At 31.5% G+C, this 17,948-nt stretch overlaps 2 protein-coding genes and 1 long non-coding RNA gene across 3 annotated transcripts; 1 reads left to right on the plus strand and 2 right to left on the minus strand.

Annotated features, from left to right (window-relative positions):
• Positions 1-159: 159 nt before the first annotated feature.
• On the minus strand, positions 160-7,668 carry LOC113515537 (putative serine protease K12H4.7). The gene is made up of 10 exons (XM_026899784.3): positions 7,585-7,668; positions 7,229-7,414; positions 6,587-6,771; positions 4,971-5,203; positions 4,489-4,627; positions 3,998-4,149; positions 3,186-3,287; positions 2,814-2,952; positions 2,003-2,176; positions 160-474 (listed from the first exon to the last, which is right to left on the minus strand). The coding sequence occupies exons 1-10, from the start codon at positions 7,585-7,587 to the stop codon at positions 363-365; spliced, it is 1,425 nt and encodes a 474-aa protein (XP_026755585.2). The 5' UTR covers positions 7,588-7,668; the 3' UTR covers positions 160-362.
• LOC128200296 (uncharacterized) lies at positions 3,282-4,245 on the plus strand. The gene is made up of 2 exons (XR_008252661.1): positions 3,282-3,716; positions 4,027-4,245. It is a non-coding gene; the product is annotated as an uncharacterized LOC128200296 (long non-coding RNA).
• Positions 7,669-9,530: 1,862 nt separating the features above from the next.
• Positions 9,531-17,619, minus strand: LOC113515428 (venom allergen 5.02-like). The gene is made up of 6 exons (XM_052893386.1): positions 17,460-17,619; positions 16,864-16,982; positions 14,524-14,605; positions 11,943-12,121; positions 10,892-10,989; positions 9,531-9,974 (listed from the first exon to the last, which is right to left on the minus strand). The coding sequence occupies exons 1-6, from the start codon at positions 17,512-17,514 to the stop codon at positions 9,860-9,862; spliced, it is 648 nt and encodes a 215-aa protein (XP_052749346.1). The 5' UTR covers positions 17,515-17,619; the 3' UTR covers positions 9,531-9,859.
• Between the last annotated feature and the right edge of the window lie 329 nt (positions 17,620-17,948).

Consider the following 17,948-nt stretch of genomic DNA (forward strand, 5'->3'; position numbering starts at 1 on the left):
AATGAAATCACTAGCAATTTCTAGTTACTGTGTTATCTTGGAATAAACATACAAATACAGACACATTTCTAAAAATTATGGTTTTGGTTTCTATTGCACTTGTTAAGCTTCCTTATATTTATTTTTTCCAAGTATCTCTCATGTACAGGTATTGTCATATTACAGTTTTGTCAGTAAACTTTATTTTAGTAATTCTATTTATCAAAAAATAGATTTAGTTCCGCAAACAACAGTTAATTGCTTGTTGGTATAAACTTGAAAAAAAGCTACGATTATTTTACGTAAAACACTAAAAAAATTGTACTATTTGCAAAACATATCGACGAAAACAGGAGATCACATCTTGTAAGTAAATTTTGATATTAATTGTCAGATAACCAACTGGACACTATCCTTCGTGCTGTATTCTTAGTTTGCGTCATTTCAATTGTATCAGTGATTAACCAGTTTTGCATATCGAAGCAATGGGATGCCCTGTAATAATAATAATAATAATATGCATACAACATACAACATTTTGTTATTTACTTAATCTATGTTTTTTTTAATGGATGATAATGGAATGGTTACCCCGCCCGCGCTATCGATATACACCGGCGGGGCAACAGTGAAGGATGATAGGTGAGAATGAAGGAGGTCAGTTAGCTCAACAGGACGAATTTAACAAGAATTGTTCACGGTGGTTTCCAGGGGGAACCACGTGGAGGTCGACCTAATAGGGCATATTGATAGCAATGGGGCTGTCAAACTCCATTGCTAACAATCTCTTTCCCCCCCACTTAATCTATGTTAGTAAATAAGCGATCAAGACAACTTGTCCTACTCAATATTTTAGAATGGAACAATCTTTATTACCGGCAGTTGTATCCAGGACACTGCACTAATGTGTACTCTGCCTAATAGTGAAACAATTCGTTTACGCCATATTGCATCAAAATCATCAGTAAGCTCTCGCGCAAACTTGTGGCGCACTACTGCGACCGGGTAGCCCTAACAGTGCTACTAAGGCAATATTATATTGGACTCGAAGAGCATTGTAATTTTTTTTATTATAGTTGACCCACAAGCTACTCATGTAGAACACCTGGTAACAAGCTTTAAACATGGTTGTTTTTACTTGTTTTGTGCACCTAGTAAACCTACGTGCCTACATATTATTTTTAACTACCAATTCTATCTTTCAACGTACTTGCAATTATGTGTCCGAGATGTTTAAAATCAGTTACCACTGCAAGTACATTTCCATTAAGTGATATAGTAATAAACTTTAGAATTCAATATAATACAAGCTCTGTTTAGTTTGGTGCTGTGGTAAACTAAAATCATACCTAGTTTGAATTTAATATTGGTTTATTAAGCAAAGATTTTCCGCGACCTCGGATTTTTAATGCCATAGTGGCTATAACACGATAGGTACTAGTTTTTAAACACTAAACCCAATATGTATTGAACTACGGCTACTCATTAGCAACAAAGAAATGAGCGTTCAAATAATATCAGAGAGGCTTTGTACAAGTCGTTGGTTTGGGCATATCTGTCCCATTCGTATTTCAACCGTGAAGCAATTGTTTACATGGCTTTGTTTCGATTTGAAGAATAGGATATGGCAGTGAATTTACAGCGTACAGAGTAATAACACAGAGTCCTCAGGAATGCCAACGCATAGGGGTATCATTGGCGAAACAGTATACTCCGTTATGTTCATGGTAGTGCTTATATCTAGAGGCGACGGTAACTACTTTTACGCTGTTAGCTTGTTTGCCATTCTAAGTTGCATAAAAAAAAACGTATTGAAATTGGTCCTTTTAAATTACGATACCACACATAGACTATGAAAATTTCACATAAAGAGGTCATTTGTACTCGGTTATCTCTGTTAATTCCTTAGAGGACTTGTCATGGAGATAAATGATATAATAGCATAAATATATCTAATGAGTTTTTATCTACGATGCAGTGCAGTTAGGTAAATAACTTAGGTTAATAACTTAATCATTATTACCTCGGTATCGTGTAAGTAGGCGAAGATGCTTTTATATCTCTGTCATAAACTCCGAGCACATGCCAGGGATCTATGTTTCCATGTATGTTTATAGTATTATTGACATTGGGTTCTGTTCCACCAAAAATTAAATTTACACGATCAATTGCGTCAGCAGTAAACGACTCATCATACCTTAAAAAAAAAATCAATCTTAACTTGTTCTTAATTTCTTGTGCAATCAGATTTATTCGTTAAAATAATTTATGTAAGACTAGCTTTTACTCGCAACTTCATACACGTGGATTTTGGAATTAAAACTATTGGCATATATAAGATTATTTTCCAGGGACGCCTAGACACTTAATAAAGGTTTGTACTGTCAGATATGTCTGCGAAGTTTCGCTCGGATTCTGGGCTGAAAATTCGGGTGGACACATCAACTATATGCTTCATACATTTTTATCTTTGTATAGACATCTTCCCGTTACAATTTTATGTAAATATAATATATGTTTTATTTATTTTTTTATGAGACGACAATAGAATGGACAATAGAAAACCCAGCTGGCGGAACACCAGTAAGAGATGATAGGTGAGGACGAAGTCAAGTCAGTTAGGCCATCGTGATGAATTAACTTCATCTCCATAACTAACAATCTTCTCTCCCAATAAAAAATGTGTAGATAATTTTCTGGAGAAACGCGATACGAAATCAGATCAGACGCCAAAAATAAATTAGGTATATAAAAAAGATGAAGATGAGTAAAATTAATCATATGCAGGTAGTATTGATGAGAGATGCGAGTTTAAACGACACCCGTTCTCTCACCTTATATCAAAAATTCTCTTGCATACTTCAGAATAAAATGGCACGTCTACCCAAATTAGTGGATCAAATATAGTACCGGATCTCGGCGCGGTTTGAAAATATGCGTATTCTGTACAGGTCTGAAAGTACCAAGCTCGATCTACAACACACCATTTAATATTGTTTACTTTAAATTAATGATAATTTAATATATTTTTATGCCGATGCAAGTGCAAGATTTTGGTAGCGTTTTATTTGAAAAATAATAAATGGAACATTATAATAATGTAGAAAATAGGTATAAAAAAGAAAACTAAGATTCACATTCTCATACAAATATTCACTGAAAACTGTCTCGAATTAAGATAAATATTATAAGTACTTATAACTTACTGTTATTATTTTGAGAATATGCGTTTAGCAAAATATTAAAATTTACATTTAAACAGCTTTGCCCCACTAAGTAGCCGGCAATTTGCTCCATCGGGGTTGTTCCTACAACAAAAAATTAAGTACTAATTAAGTTTTAACAAAATGTAACGAAAAGGGAACTAAGTTCAGTTGAAATCATCACAGAAACACTCAAAATTAGCGACACATCAAAACATTCGATTAATTAATTGATTTTTTATTTGTACTACTATTGGACAAATGTATAGTGTCTTATGGTTGGATCAAATATTTGTTTACATTTTTATTAAGTTCTACTGAAACAGACTGTAGATTTTTTTTTTCAATAAATGATAAATGAAATGGTATTACCGCATACGTAATATCTAGTATAGTCTAGTATAGTCTATGCTGGTGAAGTACCAGTAAGTAGTAATAGGGGAGAATGGATACAGGTCGCCAAGCCTATCATAACAACTGAGAAATCAACCACAATATTTTCAAATAGAATCACGGGAGATCGACCTAATAAAGGTTTGTACTGTCAGATATGTCTGCGAAGTTTCGCTCGGATTCTGGGCTGAAAAGTCGGGTGGACACATCAACTATATGCTTCATACATTTTTATCTTTGTCGTCCCGTTAGAATTTTATCTAAGTATAATACATATTTTATTTTTTTATGAGACGACAATAGATTTTTTATTTGTACTACTATTGGACAAATGTATAGTGTCTTGTAATGTTGAGTATCTTACTGCAATGGGGACTAGTTGATTGTACGTATGTATGTACAGCAAATTTATAAGTACTTACCATAAACATTATTGATGAAATTATTGCAGAGGTTACGGAGGGTACCAGGGGATGCAGTCTGCACTTGCCCAGAAAAACGCCAAGTTATTGCGCCAGAGAAATATCCCAAATCAAAAGGATTATCGAAGTCGAACACTGATTCGTTGCAAAACCTAAGTATATCAACAACGAAAACAGTTACAAGATTATTTTTTCAAATTTACATTGAATCCTAAATGAATAAAATAAAATATCTGATTCGGCTAATATTATTTTGTCTCCTGTCACCATCTACCGGGACCATTTTTACTTTATCGGGATAAAAACTATCCTATTTCTCATGTTAGAGTTAACAATATACATTTAAAAAGGATTCGGAGATTAAAGTGAACGAACGTTGTGACACGCGTTTTTTTTTTTACTTTTTTACTAATTCGGTTTTTTGTATAAATGCTTTTATAGTTAAATATACACAGTACTTAACTCGGTAAGTTCTTAATATTAAACCGTACCTGTATGTTGTTTGTATGGTGTGCCTACCATCCTCAGTCTGTAATGCTGCAGCTGTATCTGATATTCCTTGTCTTAGTATTGATATACATTCATCTCCGCCTTCAGACAAAAGTGCGTCGTGAACTACTTCCAAGTACCCTAAAATTTATAGGTATCTACATGGTAATTAAGAAAAAAATCATTCATTCATTCGTTCACTCTTGCTATTATTATAAATGTGAAAGAGTGTTTGTTATTTGTTGGCATCTTAACAGCTCTACTAATCGCCATAAAATTTAGTATATACTTACGTTTTAGGATAAAGAAGGCTATCAAAATATCAAAATCCCGGTTACCAAACGAAGTCATAGGCAAAAGGTATCACTAAAATACATTCTTGTAATATTAAATACATTATTGATACTTTTTATTATTTAGTAGGTAGGTAAGTAAATTTTATTATATTAGGTACTATTTCCCGCAATAAATTTTTATTAATCACCTGTAAAGTCCAATCGAGCCGCAATGGGTGCACTTGATGCTACAACACCAAGAGCTAAATGAGGGTATCGCTGTTTGAACCATAACACCATGTTTCCAGCGTATGAACCGCCATATAAAATTATTTTACTCTCGGCAAATCTTGGCTGCTTCTTTAAATCGTTGATAAAGAATGCAAGGTCTGCTAATGCTTGATCTACATTGAGGAAACGGAGATTTTCTGCTGTGAAATTTCTGAAACCAATAGACAGTAGCGCATATTTGAATCGAACACAGCAATTTTATATAAAGTTACACACTCTCCTTTCCATCCGTTTTTATAAGAATGAAAAACAAATAGATATAACTCATTTTTCGAAAAGTTTTATTCATTACCATGTGGTCCCGGCATAGAATAGGTCACCCCTTCCTTTACCGTGGGTATAATATATAGAAGCGACTAAGGGAGGGCGAGGAATAGGCAGCAGCCTCCCTCTTAAAACATCTCCAAAGCCTAACAGTGGTTGCCAATCTGCATGTCAAGCGTGGCAACTACTAGTAAATCTCTCCCCCCCCCCCCAGGAGGAGGCTTATGTTAGGCAGTGGACAGTTAAAGACTGATATGATGATGATTACTGTACTTATATTGTAATTTTAGAATAATACGTCAACAAAATAAAAAGACGAAGAATCTTAGAATTTAAAAGGCAGTATTTATAATGATAGTAGGTCATAGAATGTATAGCTAAGCCAATACATATTTTTAACAGGTATCCAAACAATATAGTATTCGTAGTTGAAAACTTATTAATCTCTAATCTAATCTCTGAATGATTTCTGTATCTATCGTGCACCACTTATAGCAAAGAATTGGACGATCATTGTTTCCCTAATAAATAGGAACGGGTTAAATTACTACTCGTAAATCAATTTTTAATTGGCAATTATATGGATAAGATAAATCTCACGATAATATGAATTTTGTTCAACAACTCTGGTTGTTGATAAAGGTAGAGGTAAAATAATTAGAAAGAAACCCACACCCTTTGCGAAGTAGTTTGAAAAAAAAAATTATATATACTTTAATTATAAGTTATGAACAATAATTCTGCGAAGTATGATTCAAATCGGACGACGCAATAAAAAGTTTTATGTAAAAACTCACCCATTATAAGCATTTCGCAAAAAAAGTATATATAAAACTAACTTCTCCGGGGTCACGTCTCTCTCTATACCAAAATTCATCATAATCCATTTCATCATAGGCGTCCATCATAACAAACAATTTCGCTATTACCAGTTGAGCTGCTGTTCATGGGACTCCCGTCCGCATTAATATTTTTTAATATTGTAAAAATTATGTATTTTGAATATGATTATGATTTTGATATTTTAACAATGTTTCTAGTTGTCAATTAGCAATTATGTAATAAATTACCAAGTGTCAAATCATAATAAGAAAGATTCAATAAAAAAAGACTCGGAAAACCACAAGCATATAAGCCAAGCTACAATAATATAATACCTACCTTAATATAGTAGATTGTAGATACGAGTATGTGAACATAAAGTACATTCAGTTCTATATGATTATTGTTTAAAATACTTGGCTTGAAAATAAGACAGATAATTACTTACTCATAGGGCAACGTTTGCCCATAATATCTATGCTCTGTATATATTTGATAACCTCTATTTTCTTCGGCCATAAGATACATATTTCCTCCTCGAAGCCATCCTTCCGCTATAGTCCACTCTCCACCAACCAAAATGAAGACTGGATACCCAGGCCCACCAAATAGATCTTCATTGTACATGAAGCGCTAAAATCGATTATTGAATTACCTTGAGTTTTTGCTTCAAAATATAAATATATAGATATGTAATGATATTCACTACCTGGTTACTTTTTCATTGAATGATTTCACTAAAGCTGCTCTAAATTTCATTCAAATTCGTTCAGTCATTTAAGTGTGTTTGAGTCATAGGCGTGTTTAAAAAGGAAGGGACCGGGTGGGCCATGCCCACTCCAGAATTGTCTAGTACCCACGCCAGTATAAGACATGGAGCTTTCAGCTAAGAGCAAAGACGTATCTAAGAGTACATAGTTATACGCATTTTTACAGAGCCAGTACTCCTCCACCTTTCGACCCTGGATAATGAATTTAATAATGATTTGAATATAAAACGTCCAAACAAACATCCAAATTTCTGTATTAACTTTTATATTTTATAATAGCAGTCTATGTAAGTATTTGGCCATTTGAAAAGATTTCATACCATTTGAAAAGTATCCGTATTCTGTGGATCAAAGTGATCTATAGGCATAGTAATCCAGGAGGTGGACACATTTCTTGAAGTCAATCTATTGTACTCTTCAGGTGGCTGGAGGTCGACCCTTAGAGTTGGGAGGATTTCCAATGACCATACTAAAGGTACAAGTAGCACAAACAAAAAGGAAAATATCTGAAAAAAAAGTTTTTCTTTTATTAGTCTTAGTTTTGGTTACATAGAAACGCGTGATAATGACTTATTACCCATTCCTGTAAGATTTTTAAACTTTTATTCAGTTCTTACTTAGTAAATTTAGATGAGTTATTAGCTCATAGTAATATATTTATAATAAAATAACTTACCATTATTATAATGCTAACGTATGATATGAGTCCTATAATCAAATAAATGTTAACTTATGGATTAATATTCAAGTGATAGATAATTATTGTGTATCAATATAACAATTAATCTATATCAGTATTTTATCTGCCTATTGATATTGTAATCAGTGAGGTAACAAAAATAATTTAGGTAAAATGTACACTACTTATATTTATACAAAAAATGTATTCTCGACTGTAATTTTTATAGGGTAGGCAAAGGACTTTTTTAATGAAACGAAAATGGAATGGTAACTCCGCCTGCGTAACATGAGGATTGTACCCAATCCGGCTTCGATCCGGTCCTCCGTGGAAACCTTTATGGTTAATTCCAGGTGGCATTAGAATTATGGAGTAACCAACCTGATTTCATTCTTCTCATACCTTGTCAATACATAGCGATAGCGCAGGTGGGCTTACCATTATGTAATTAAATTAAATTTTCTCTTTTTTTGTATATGTCTATTTATGTCTATTGTTATTTGTGTACCTACTGTAAATAATGCAATTAATTGTATAATAATATAAAAAAGTACTTCGTTTATAGAAAAAAGTACGAGTTCTACTTAGTTTGTGGCTACTTAGTAAGGGGATGTAGCTATATAATGTTGACAAAAGAGTTTTTCGTATTTATATTACTTAGTCCATTTTACCCAAATCAACTCTGTCCTTAATATTTGATAATATTAATTGAAGTATCTAATCAAAATTGATACGAGTATAAATGTTAATTCTCATTCATTTCATGTTCTATATATTCTATGTAGTTTGTTTCTTAATAATATCTGTAAGTCGGGGAGAAGGACTTGTTAGTAATGCGGATGACTACTAAGTCACATTACTAGCAATATACTCTGTCAAGTCGACCTTCTCGTGGTTCCTCCTGGAAACCATCATGTTCAATTCCAAGTGAACTCATCACGCTGAGGTAACTGACCTGCCTTTTCATCCTCACCTATCATCCCTCACTGGTACCCGCCAACGTATACTGCTAGCCATTATCATCCATTTAAAAACAAATATGTGTAAGTCTAAGGTTTAAGTATAATTTTAATAGGCAGGATCTACAGATTATCAACAATTCTTCTACTGATTATAATTATATAGATAGATCTGCCTACAGATACTACGGAATTGTTTTTCAAAGTTGACTCTCGCTCTTGAAAAATATTTATGAAATATCTTTGTAGGAACTATATATAGGTACAATAATATTTACTGAACATGATTTTTATTTTATTGAAAATTTATTATTATTTATTTACATTTCAATGTTTACAATTGTAAACACTTGAAATACCCAAATTTCAGCGAGTATAGGTAAATGAATTCAATAGGGCTGGGGGAGCCTATGATGCTTGGATTATTTTAATTTGTTAACGTCGTTTTATATAACCAGGGTATTAGTCGAAGATTTAAATAAACACATAAAGTTTAGTTACATACATACATACATATCTGTCACGCCTGTCTCCCATTAGGGTAGGCAGAAACAATGGAACGCCAAATGCTTAGATTCAAACAAACCTCTTTCGCTTTTCCCACATTCATCAATCTTTTCATACACGCTCGCCGGTTACGGGTACTTTTAATTTGGCCCTTCTTCAGCACGTCGCAATAAAGTTTAGTTTTGTTAATAAAATAGAAGGAAATTACACCAGTCAGTAACTATAATAAAATAGTAGGTTTCAGGGCTGGATTTAAGTACTAATAGGTCTTATCAATAGACCTACGGGTGGCAAATACTAAAGGCAACAGATTTTGAAAACATAAAATTTCTTACCACATATATACGCCTATGTAAAAAAACAAATATTTCTCCCTCCTCCCTTTCCTTCGTAGAGGAACGGAACAACGTGATCTTGATATCCAATCTAAATTTATCTCATACTAAAACGATCAAAAAAAGGTCATTGTTTTGAAATAAACTTTTATTTAAGTAATTTACATATTATGAAATTATGGAAATTAACAATACTATGCAAGTACTTAAGTATACTCGTATTGTTTTTGGGTATAACCCATATTATATTAAAATACAATTCCGTAATGTATAATTTTACCTATGTACAAAATTAACTATATAAATTAATACAAATCAACTTTGTTCAAATATAATCCTTAATCAATTTAATAGGTTGATAAGGGCTATAAGTACCTATTTTAGTTATTTATTTAAAACTATCCAATAAAATTAAATGAAATCGTCATTATTTGCTTTTGAAGTTCAAAGAGAATGAAAGATTTACATTATTCAGTTTTTGAATGAACACTTATCACCATAAACCGAACTGCAGTCCTTCATCGCGCACTTGAGAGAACTGCTTGGCTTTCCACTTTTGTATGGAACACTACCAATTATATTACCCCTGTAAGTTGAAGAAAATATAAAAAAAAAATCAAACAGAAGCCTTGGACATAGTTAAATTAGAAAATTATCATAGTTATTACAAACAGAAATAGTTACTATTAATATAGATAGTACACTGCTTAGAACTACTCTACATGTGTTTAATACTGTGTACTTAATGCCTTCGTAGCTTTTAGTTTGTCATATTTTTTCATTTTTCTTTTTAAAACAAATTGGACCTATTTATACATATACAAAATTAGTGTCTAAACAATCTTACTAAGTAGCCTAACCTATCTAACTTAGTACATGTAACTCAAATAAATCAAATTGAATACACAAGCTGTTAATGTAAAATGCTGACCTGAAAATATCATATTTTTTTAGTTTTGTACAAGATTTTATTTAACTTATTTTGAATGGCCACCATCTTGTGATAGCGGCTCTATATATCTTTTTTCAATTCTCTTAATGGGTATAAAAAGAAACGCCTGAATAGTAAAATTCAATATCTTCGTAAATCCTAGGATGACAGTTTACATTATTAAAACTTATTTTTAAAAATGCTTTTAAACAGACTGGTTTAAAAAAGTTTCGAGAAAAACGAGTCATCTTTCTCATACAATTTTGTGTGATAAACAGTTATTATTCTTTTATAACTTTTATATTTATTTTGTGTTATAATTTCTGCATCTATTTAATGCATAAACACTCATTTTATTTATTTAATAATACGTCCAGATACATTTTATGCGTAAGTATCTAGAACATTGATAAAAAACGGGTCAGCTAATTCAAATTAGCTGACCTGTTTTTTAGGCTTGATACTCCATCTATATAATCTAAGGATTTATCCTACCTAGCTTAGATCCATATAAGTACGCAGTGAGAAAAAATTCTAGACAGTGCGAAGTGCAAAATTTTTCTGTGACTTACGCTGGTCCATAATTGCAAACAACGATGTAACTCATCCATCCTGATTTAGAGAACAGTGAAACTCCGCAGCCGAGGTAAGTGGAGTTGGACCAAACCATCTGAGAGAGTATGAGTATTTTTTATTATTATTTTTTTCTTTTTATTGTAAATTAACCTCGTTTAAGTAACCTAAAACTCTATTTCAAAAGCGATTAAAATCTCCTGTCATTTTCTAGCAGTCCAATATGGACCGGCGCATTAGGAAGACTTTTTAATATTCTTACGAAACATATTCTCTAGTTGATGAAGTTGAACAAAAGTTTTTTTCCAACATTAACGTTGTTAAAATTATTCTCAAAAAGCAAAAAATATATCTGAGCTTTCACTCTTGATAATATCATATAAAATCAGCCCGGAATTGTATGTAAATCTTTTTGAACTGAAAAGAATCTCCGAAATCGGCAAATGCTGTTGATTTTCCTCTTTTCAAAATCACTCAATTAGATAATCCTGTCACTGAATCGATTTTCATAATTCTTTTGCAATCGATTGATTTTACTCCCATGTTAAACAATTCAACTAAATTCAGTCATTTATCGCATTATCATGTTGTCTTTTTTAATTGTTGAGAGTGAAATGGTAATCCCGCCTCCACTATCAGTTTTATCGAGACACCAGTGAGCGATGATAAGTAAGGATAAAAGCTACAGGTTAATTAGTCCATCGTGACAAATTCCACAAGAATTAAACGCGATGGTTTCCAGAAGAAACCCTGTAGAGGTCAACCTGATAGAGTATATTACTAACAACGGGGTCTTTAGACCCAATTAGTAACAATTCATTCCCCCCTGCATTTGCTTACAACATGCAAATGTAGACTTTAAGCTTTGAAGGTATATCTTCAACATGAACCCTGTAAAGGTACAGCAAATATTTTAATGAGTTGCTTTTCTTTAAAGGTGGAAAATAATAAATTATTAAAACATATTAATAAATTATTAAAACGTTTTAATAATTTATTATTTTACACCATTATTCATTCATATTATTCATTAATATGAATTACGCGAACCTGTGTATAGTGACCCGTTTGGACTTTATCAGGCTTTTTGTCTTTCAATAACCGTCCATAGGTATAGTGTTCGTATTCATTGAACCAACCGTTCAGGACGCTCTCTACATTCAACTTAACAGCGTGACTGGTAGTAGAGAACATAAAGATATTCTCGCCGGTTGTGAATCTACCAGAACCTGTAACAAAGAAATAAATAAATAGGTAGTAAGTAATTATTTAAAACAGTAAATACAATTCTTTTACAAAATTATTGAAGTATTTGCCTATAAAAAATCCACATAGTTTTTTTTTAGTTTAAATATATTTTAAATTCTATTTGTACCTACCTATCTCAGATGTTGTCGATTACACATATTATGAAAGTAAATAACATACATACCTATAGTTAAGTTTTTTTTTATTAATGGGTGATAATGGTATGGTAACCCTGTTTGCGCTATTGGTATACACTGGCGGGGTACCAGTGAGGGATGACAGATGAAGATGAAAGTAGGTCAGTTAGCCCATCCTGACGAATTAAACTAGAATTAGTCACGATGGTTTCCAGGGGGAACCACGTAGAGGTCGACCTGACAGGGTATATTGCTACTAATAGGGCTATTTGAATCCATTACTAACAATCCCCCCAAAAAAAAAAAAATTAAAAAAACAAAAAAACCAAAAAAAAACCTATAGTTAAGAGTTAAGTATGATAAAACAGATAGGTAGTAAAATACATTACCTACCTACTTACTTATTTTTATATTCTACTCAGAACGCAAAAGAATTTAATAATTTAATCAATACACACACAACAATTTTATTTATGTCCATTGTGAATGAGTAAGTACTTTTATTTGCATGATATGACATAGGAAATAAAGGAACGCTAAAAATAGATAGGTATTTTATTGTTAAAAGTTTCGTAAGTATACAGTATATTTTAATGTAAAAGCTATTGGTATTTAGTCGAGAAAATTCGACGATAGTTTCTGAACAATTCGGGACCTTAGTCTTGAGCGGATATGAAAGCGGGCGCGTAAGTTAGACCGGTAGTTTACATTAAAATATAATAAATAGGTACATTTGTACAATATAACATTATTTTTGCTAAAATAATTTTTTAAGATAGCCTATTGGGTCACGGATACAGCATCGACTTTAGGGAGAGAAAGCACGGTTGGAGTCGATACGCAGAGGCACTGAGGCACATGGAAGGTATCGAGAAACCGGGAGGGCGCCAGAGGAGCATGCAACAGTCAAGATAGCATCAAATTTGACGTTGGTACTTTTAATAGATCAGCAGGACCTTGCCGTCAATGTCAGAATCTCCAATCATATTTTTTCATCTTGCTAGGGTGGAGACATCAAATTTTCAGAGGTACCGTAGATAGGGCCTGTGATGGAATAAAATCGAATTTGAATTATATTATACGCGAAGTCCCTTGGTGGCATTATTTATATTATTTTTTTGATCGATATTTAATCGACTATATAAGGAACCCTAAAAATATTAACAGTAAGTATTTTCTACGCACGAATTGGATATACTTTCTTAGTTTTATATGCAACCTGCATTTTGTATCGGCATTCTCACCGTACTGATTCACTACAGAGGTCTATGACCAACGAAAGTAAATAGTTTTATTTGTTTCGGTTGAGAAGAAAAGTATTGTTAATAATGAGGCCTAACAGATCTATTGCTATTATATAGTCGATCAGGTCGACCTATACATAGTTCACCCTGGAAACCATAATGATTAATTCTAATTTGCCTTCATAATCACCGATCGTCCTGGCTGTAGCCTGGGGGTGGGAGGGGGAGGGGGGCAATGCCCTACCTAAAAATGAATGACTCTATTAAAGAAGAAAGAAATTTAGACAGATTCGGTTTTTCGAAGTCACTTAATTATAGCTTCTCCATACCAATAAGTTCTTTTGCCCTACCTTAAACATGGATCTAGCTATAGCCCTGCCGATCATCTAACACTGGTGTGATCATCTAACCCACCAGAGTATACTAATAGCGCAGGCAGGGTGGAAAGGGATTGTTAGTAATGGGGTCAAATAGCCCCATTACTAGCAATATACTCTGTCAAGTCGACCTTCACGCATGGTTCCCCTTGGAAACCATCGTGGATAATTCTAGTAGAATTCGTTAAGATGGGCTAACTGACTTGCTTTTTACTTGCTCATTAACAATAAAATATATAAATATTGCTATATATTACTAGTTCCTACAAAACACGTGTGTGCTGTACTATATACTTTTAAATGTTGTATCATGACCAAAAAATGTATGCTGTAGAATGTCTTTATTTTATTTTTTGTAAGTTTTTTGGCAGATGACGTAGACATATCTAAATGGGAATCGAGAACAAAATTTATATGTTTGCTTAGATATCTTCTGTAACCAAACAAGGATCTATTGCAATTTATATCGGTGTATATGTTTCCAATATCCTAAATGGCTTAACTAATTTTTAAATTGTGTTATTGGGTTTGAAAAGTGCCAACATCTATTTTTTAATTAAAATATATAAATATATTTTTTTTTTTATATATTAACATAAAATAAACATAAGTGTAAAATAAATACCGATTTTTTTATCTGAATTATGAGCAAATGAGTTTTGAGATGCCCATTTGGTCGCTTTTGCTGCTAGCTCATCATCCCACACCTGATAAATTAAATAACTTTGTTATAACGTATTTATGATTAATTCCAATTATAATTTATTTTGAGTTAAGAATAAAACAAGATAAGATATTTATATATATAATTATTTTTTTGTAATATATTTTTTGTCTGGAATAAACGGAGGGATAAACGGCCATGAAGAGACTAAATATTAAATAATAAATCTTTACAATATTTAAATAATCTATTATAATATCACAGTATAAAAATTACTTATTAGTAATTTTTATACTGTGATAATTTTTAATATTTTATAAATATAATTTTTCAAAAGAAAACTATTAAACACATTTAAAAATTTATAATTTTAACAAAGCAATGTAAAAATGAACAAAACAACAAGATTTACAAAAGCAGAGTTAAAAATTTACCAAATGAATTTTTTTTATAATATCAAAATATTCCAATAGTTAATAAGGGATGAAAATTTTGCGGGATATGAATAAATTAAATGAATTTGTTATACACCATATCGAAATATTCTCCATTATAATTTATCCGTTGAGTTACCGCTTCATTGAAAGCATGAAAATTTTTCAATCACTTCATAAATTATTGGAATAATAAATAATTTAAATACTATTTCTGTATCAATCTGTATTTATATAATAAATTGCAAAATCTCTCAAATCATAAATAAAAATTATTAAATATTTTGCTCGCTAAAGAAAATTGATTAATTTTTTATTGCAAAAAATTCTGTGCCTCTATGAGAAATTTTTAACTCTGTTATAATTTTTAATATTTTATAAATATAATTTTTTTTTTCGAATGGTATAAGAATTAAATATCTTTAAAAATAATAGAGATAACAAACATGTAAAATACAATTAACAAAATATTTTGGTATAAAAGTCATAATTAGAAATAAAACTAAATATTTTACAAAAATTTTTTTATAAAATGAAAATACCCTTTTACACCATTTAATAGCGATTATTTTTTATAGGGTAAAATACACAACATTGTTTTTCTTCAATATGAATAAAATAGTTTTAATTCAACTTAAAACTATTTTCGCATCATAATTTTAATATTTTTATCCGTTGATTAGGTATAATAGAATTATTTTTAAAACTATAGGTTTTAAATTTTCATAATAATAAATAATTTAAAACTATTTCTATAAATGCAATCATTTATATAATAAATTAGCAAAAATCTCTCAAATCATTTTTAAAAATTTTAAATAGTTTTTTGCTCTCCTGAAAAGTGACCATTTTGAATTGAACCCTTTCTCACTAGAGGCACAGAATTATATTTCTATGTTTTTATATATTAGTAAAGTTTTGATATCTATTAAAAAAATATGTGTATAGTAGGTACCACTGAACATATTGTATAACTTACACATTATATTAGTTATTTACAAAATTGTGTAATAACCTTATGTAAATATATACCTACTATATTTATATCTATATATGTATATTTGTGTAAATAGTTCAGTAGATAAAATTGTTATCCAATTTAGATTGACGTGTTTATTTACAACACACAATTTACAAAGTTTTCCCCATAGTAAAACATCACGTTTTTGTTACTAGTAAATATTATTTTCGTTCATCTAGAAAAATATTCTAGATAGAGCATGTTCTCAATTGGTTTGTATATTTTGTGCTACTTCTTTCCTCATTTTAAACCGATTTTGATAATTATTTTTATAATAGATATGATTTATACCTGTATCGGCATGATATTGAGTTAGCGGTGATTAGGATGGTTATGTTACGTAAATTGAAGGACGGAATATAACATTGAAATTACAGATTACAGAGGATTCTCAGGAATAGCAAACTATGGGCGTCACAATGTATTCTGTAAACTCTATGGTATTGTTTACTGTATGGTGTTTCCTCCGACCTATAATTCTGCTGCATTTAAGCGGGGTGGCATTTAAATGAACCATATTACCTGCTTACCATCAGGTAGGGTGTGGTCACTTTGGTTTGTTTCTGTAGAAAAATATTTGTAAGCTACGATTATCTCTTTCGTAAATAGTCCGCTTGTTTACCATTTTAAGTTACATAAAAAATATGAATGAAATCTCAAATTATGTACAGATCTATGTAAAACAATTAGAGCCTATGTACTGTTTTGGTACAAGCATGAACTAATGCTCAATATTGATTAAAGACATATATTATTTTAAGCAAATATCAGTGAATTTTACTTATCTGCAATTTACAAAAATCTGTAACAGTTTTAATAAGTCAGTATTTAATACTTTACACATACCATGAGGTTCATTGTAGAAGCAGCGGGTTGTGCTGGTACCTCACCTTTTGCTAGTGCCAGTCTGCGCGAATTGTGCCCATCGACGAACTCGCGAACATGATCGCATGTTAACTCTAAAACTAATAATAATTTCTTTTTACACCTCTTCTGTGCATAAGTATATAAGCAAGTTTTTTTTTTTAATAAATGCATAGATACATATTCGATCTTGGTCAAGTTTAGTAAACAAGCAGATATTGCTCCCTAAAATTGGCAAACTAAACTACTGAACCGATTTTAATGAAATTTCCATGGTATTGATCGAAAGTATATCCTTTCAGGTAAAAAAAGTCTAAATCGGTTTATAAGTAACGTAGTTTAACGGTAATAAACATAAAAAAAATATAAGAAACCTGAAAAAAGTTAACAATAAATATACTGGTAAGAATGGCTTGCAACCTTGGTTATATTTCATCCCTATGTTTGTATGGGGTTATATGTCCTCTTGTTTTAATGAACTAGAAAATTGGTCGTAGTACTTTCATCTATATCGAAGACACTAAATTGAACGGACAAATTACCAAACGGCACAAAAACGAACAACTAAACAAACTTACTTTTGCATTGTGCATAGACAAGTAAACTCAAAAGAAGAACTACACGTATCGCCATTGTTTCAAATCTTAAATCAGCCAGCCAGTAAGAGCTCTGACTCCGTAATATGCAACGAACTGCTTTGTCAATGCCTGGGATTTGACTGTGTTGTAAGAGTGGCGTTTCCATTATTTATAATGTAAACTGTAGGTTCGAAATTATACATAGATACCTACACGTATTTTATACTTCCGTACTTAAAAAGATAACTAAATGTGTATGGACTTACTTAAGTACTTATTTTATTAGGTTTTCTGTCCATCTATTATCCACCAGGTTTTCAATTACTTTACCATAGGTATTTATATTTCAATACCTACATTCAGAATATTCAAAATGAAATTTAGATGTCACTCTATCACCTGTATTACCTACTACTACTTCAACTAGCTAATGTGTACGAGGTCTGTCCGGAAAGTTCGTATAAAAGTGTTCTGGAATGTGGGGAGGCC

The sequence above is a fragment of the Galleria mellonella genome, unplaced genomic scaffold, assembly GCF_026898425.1.
Source record: "Galleria mellonella isolate WM207_F2 unplaced genomic scaffold, CSIRO_AGI_GalMel_v1 utg173, whole genome shotgun sequence".
Lineage (NCBI taxonomy): Eukaryota > Metazoa > Arthropoda > Insecta > Lepidoptera > Pyralidae > Galleria > Galleria mellonella.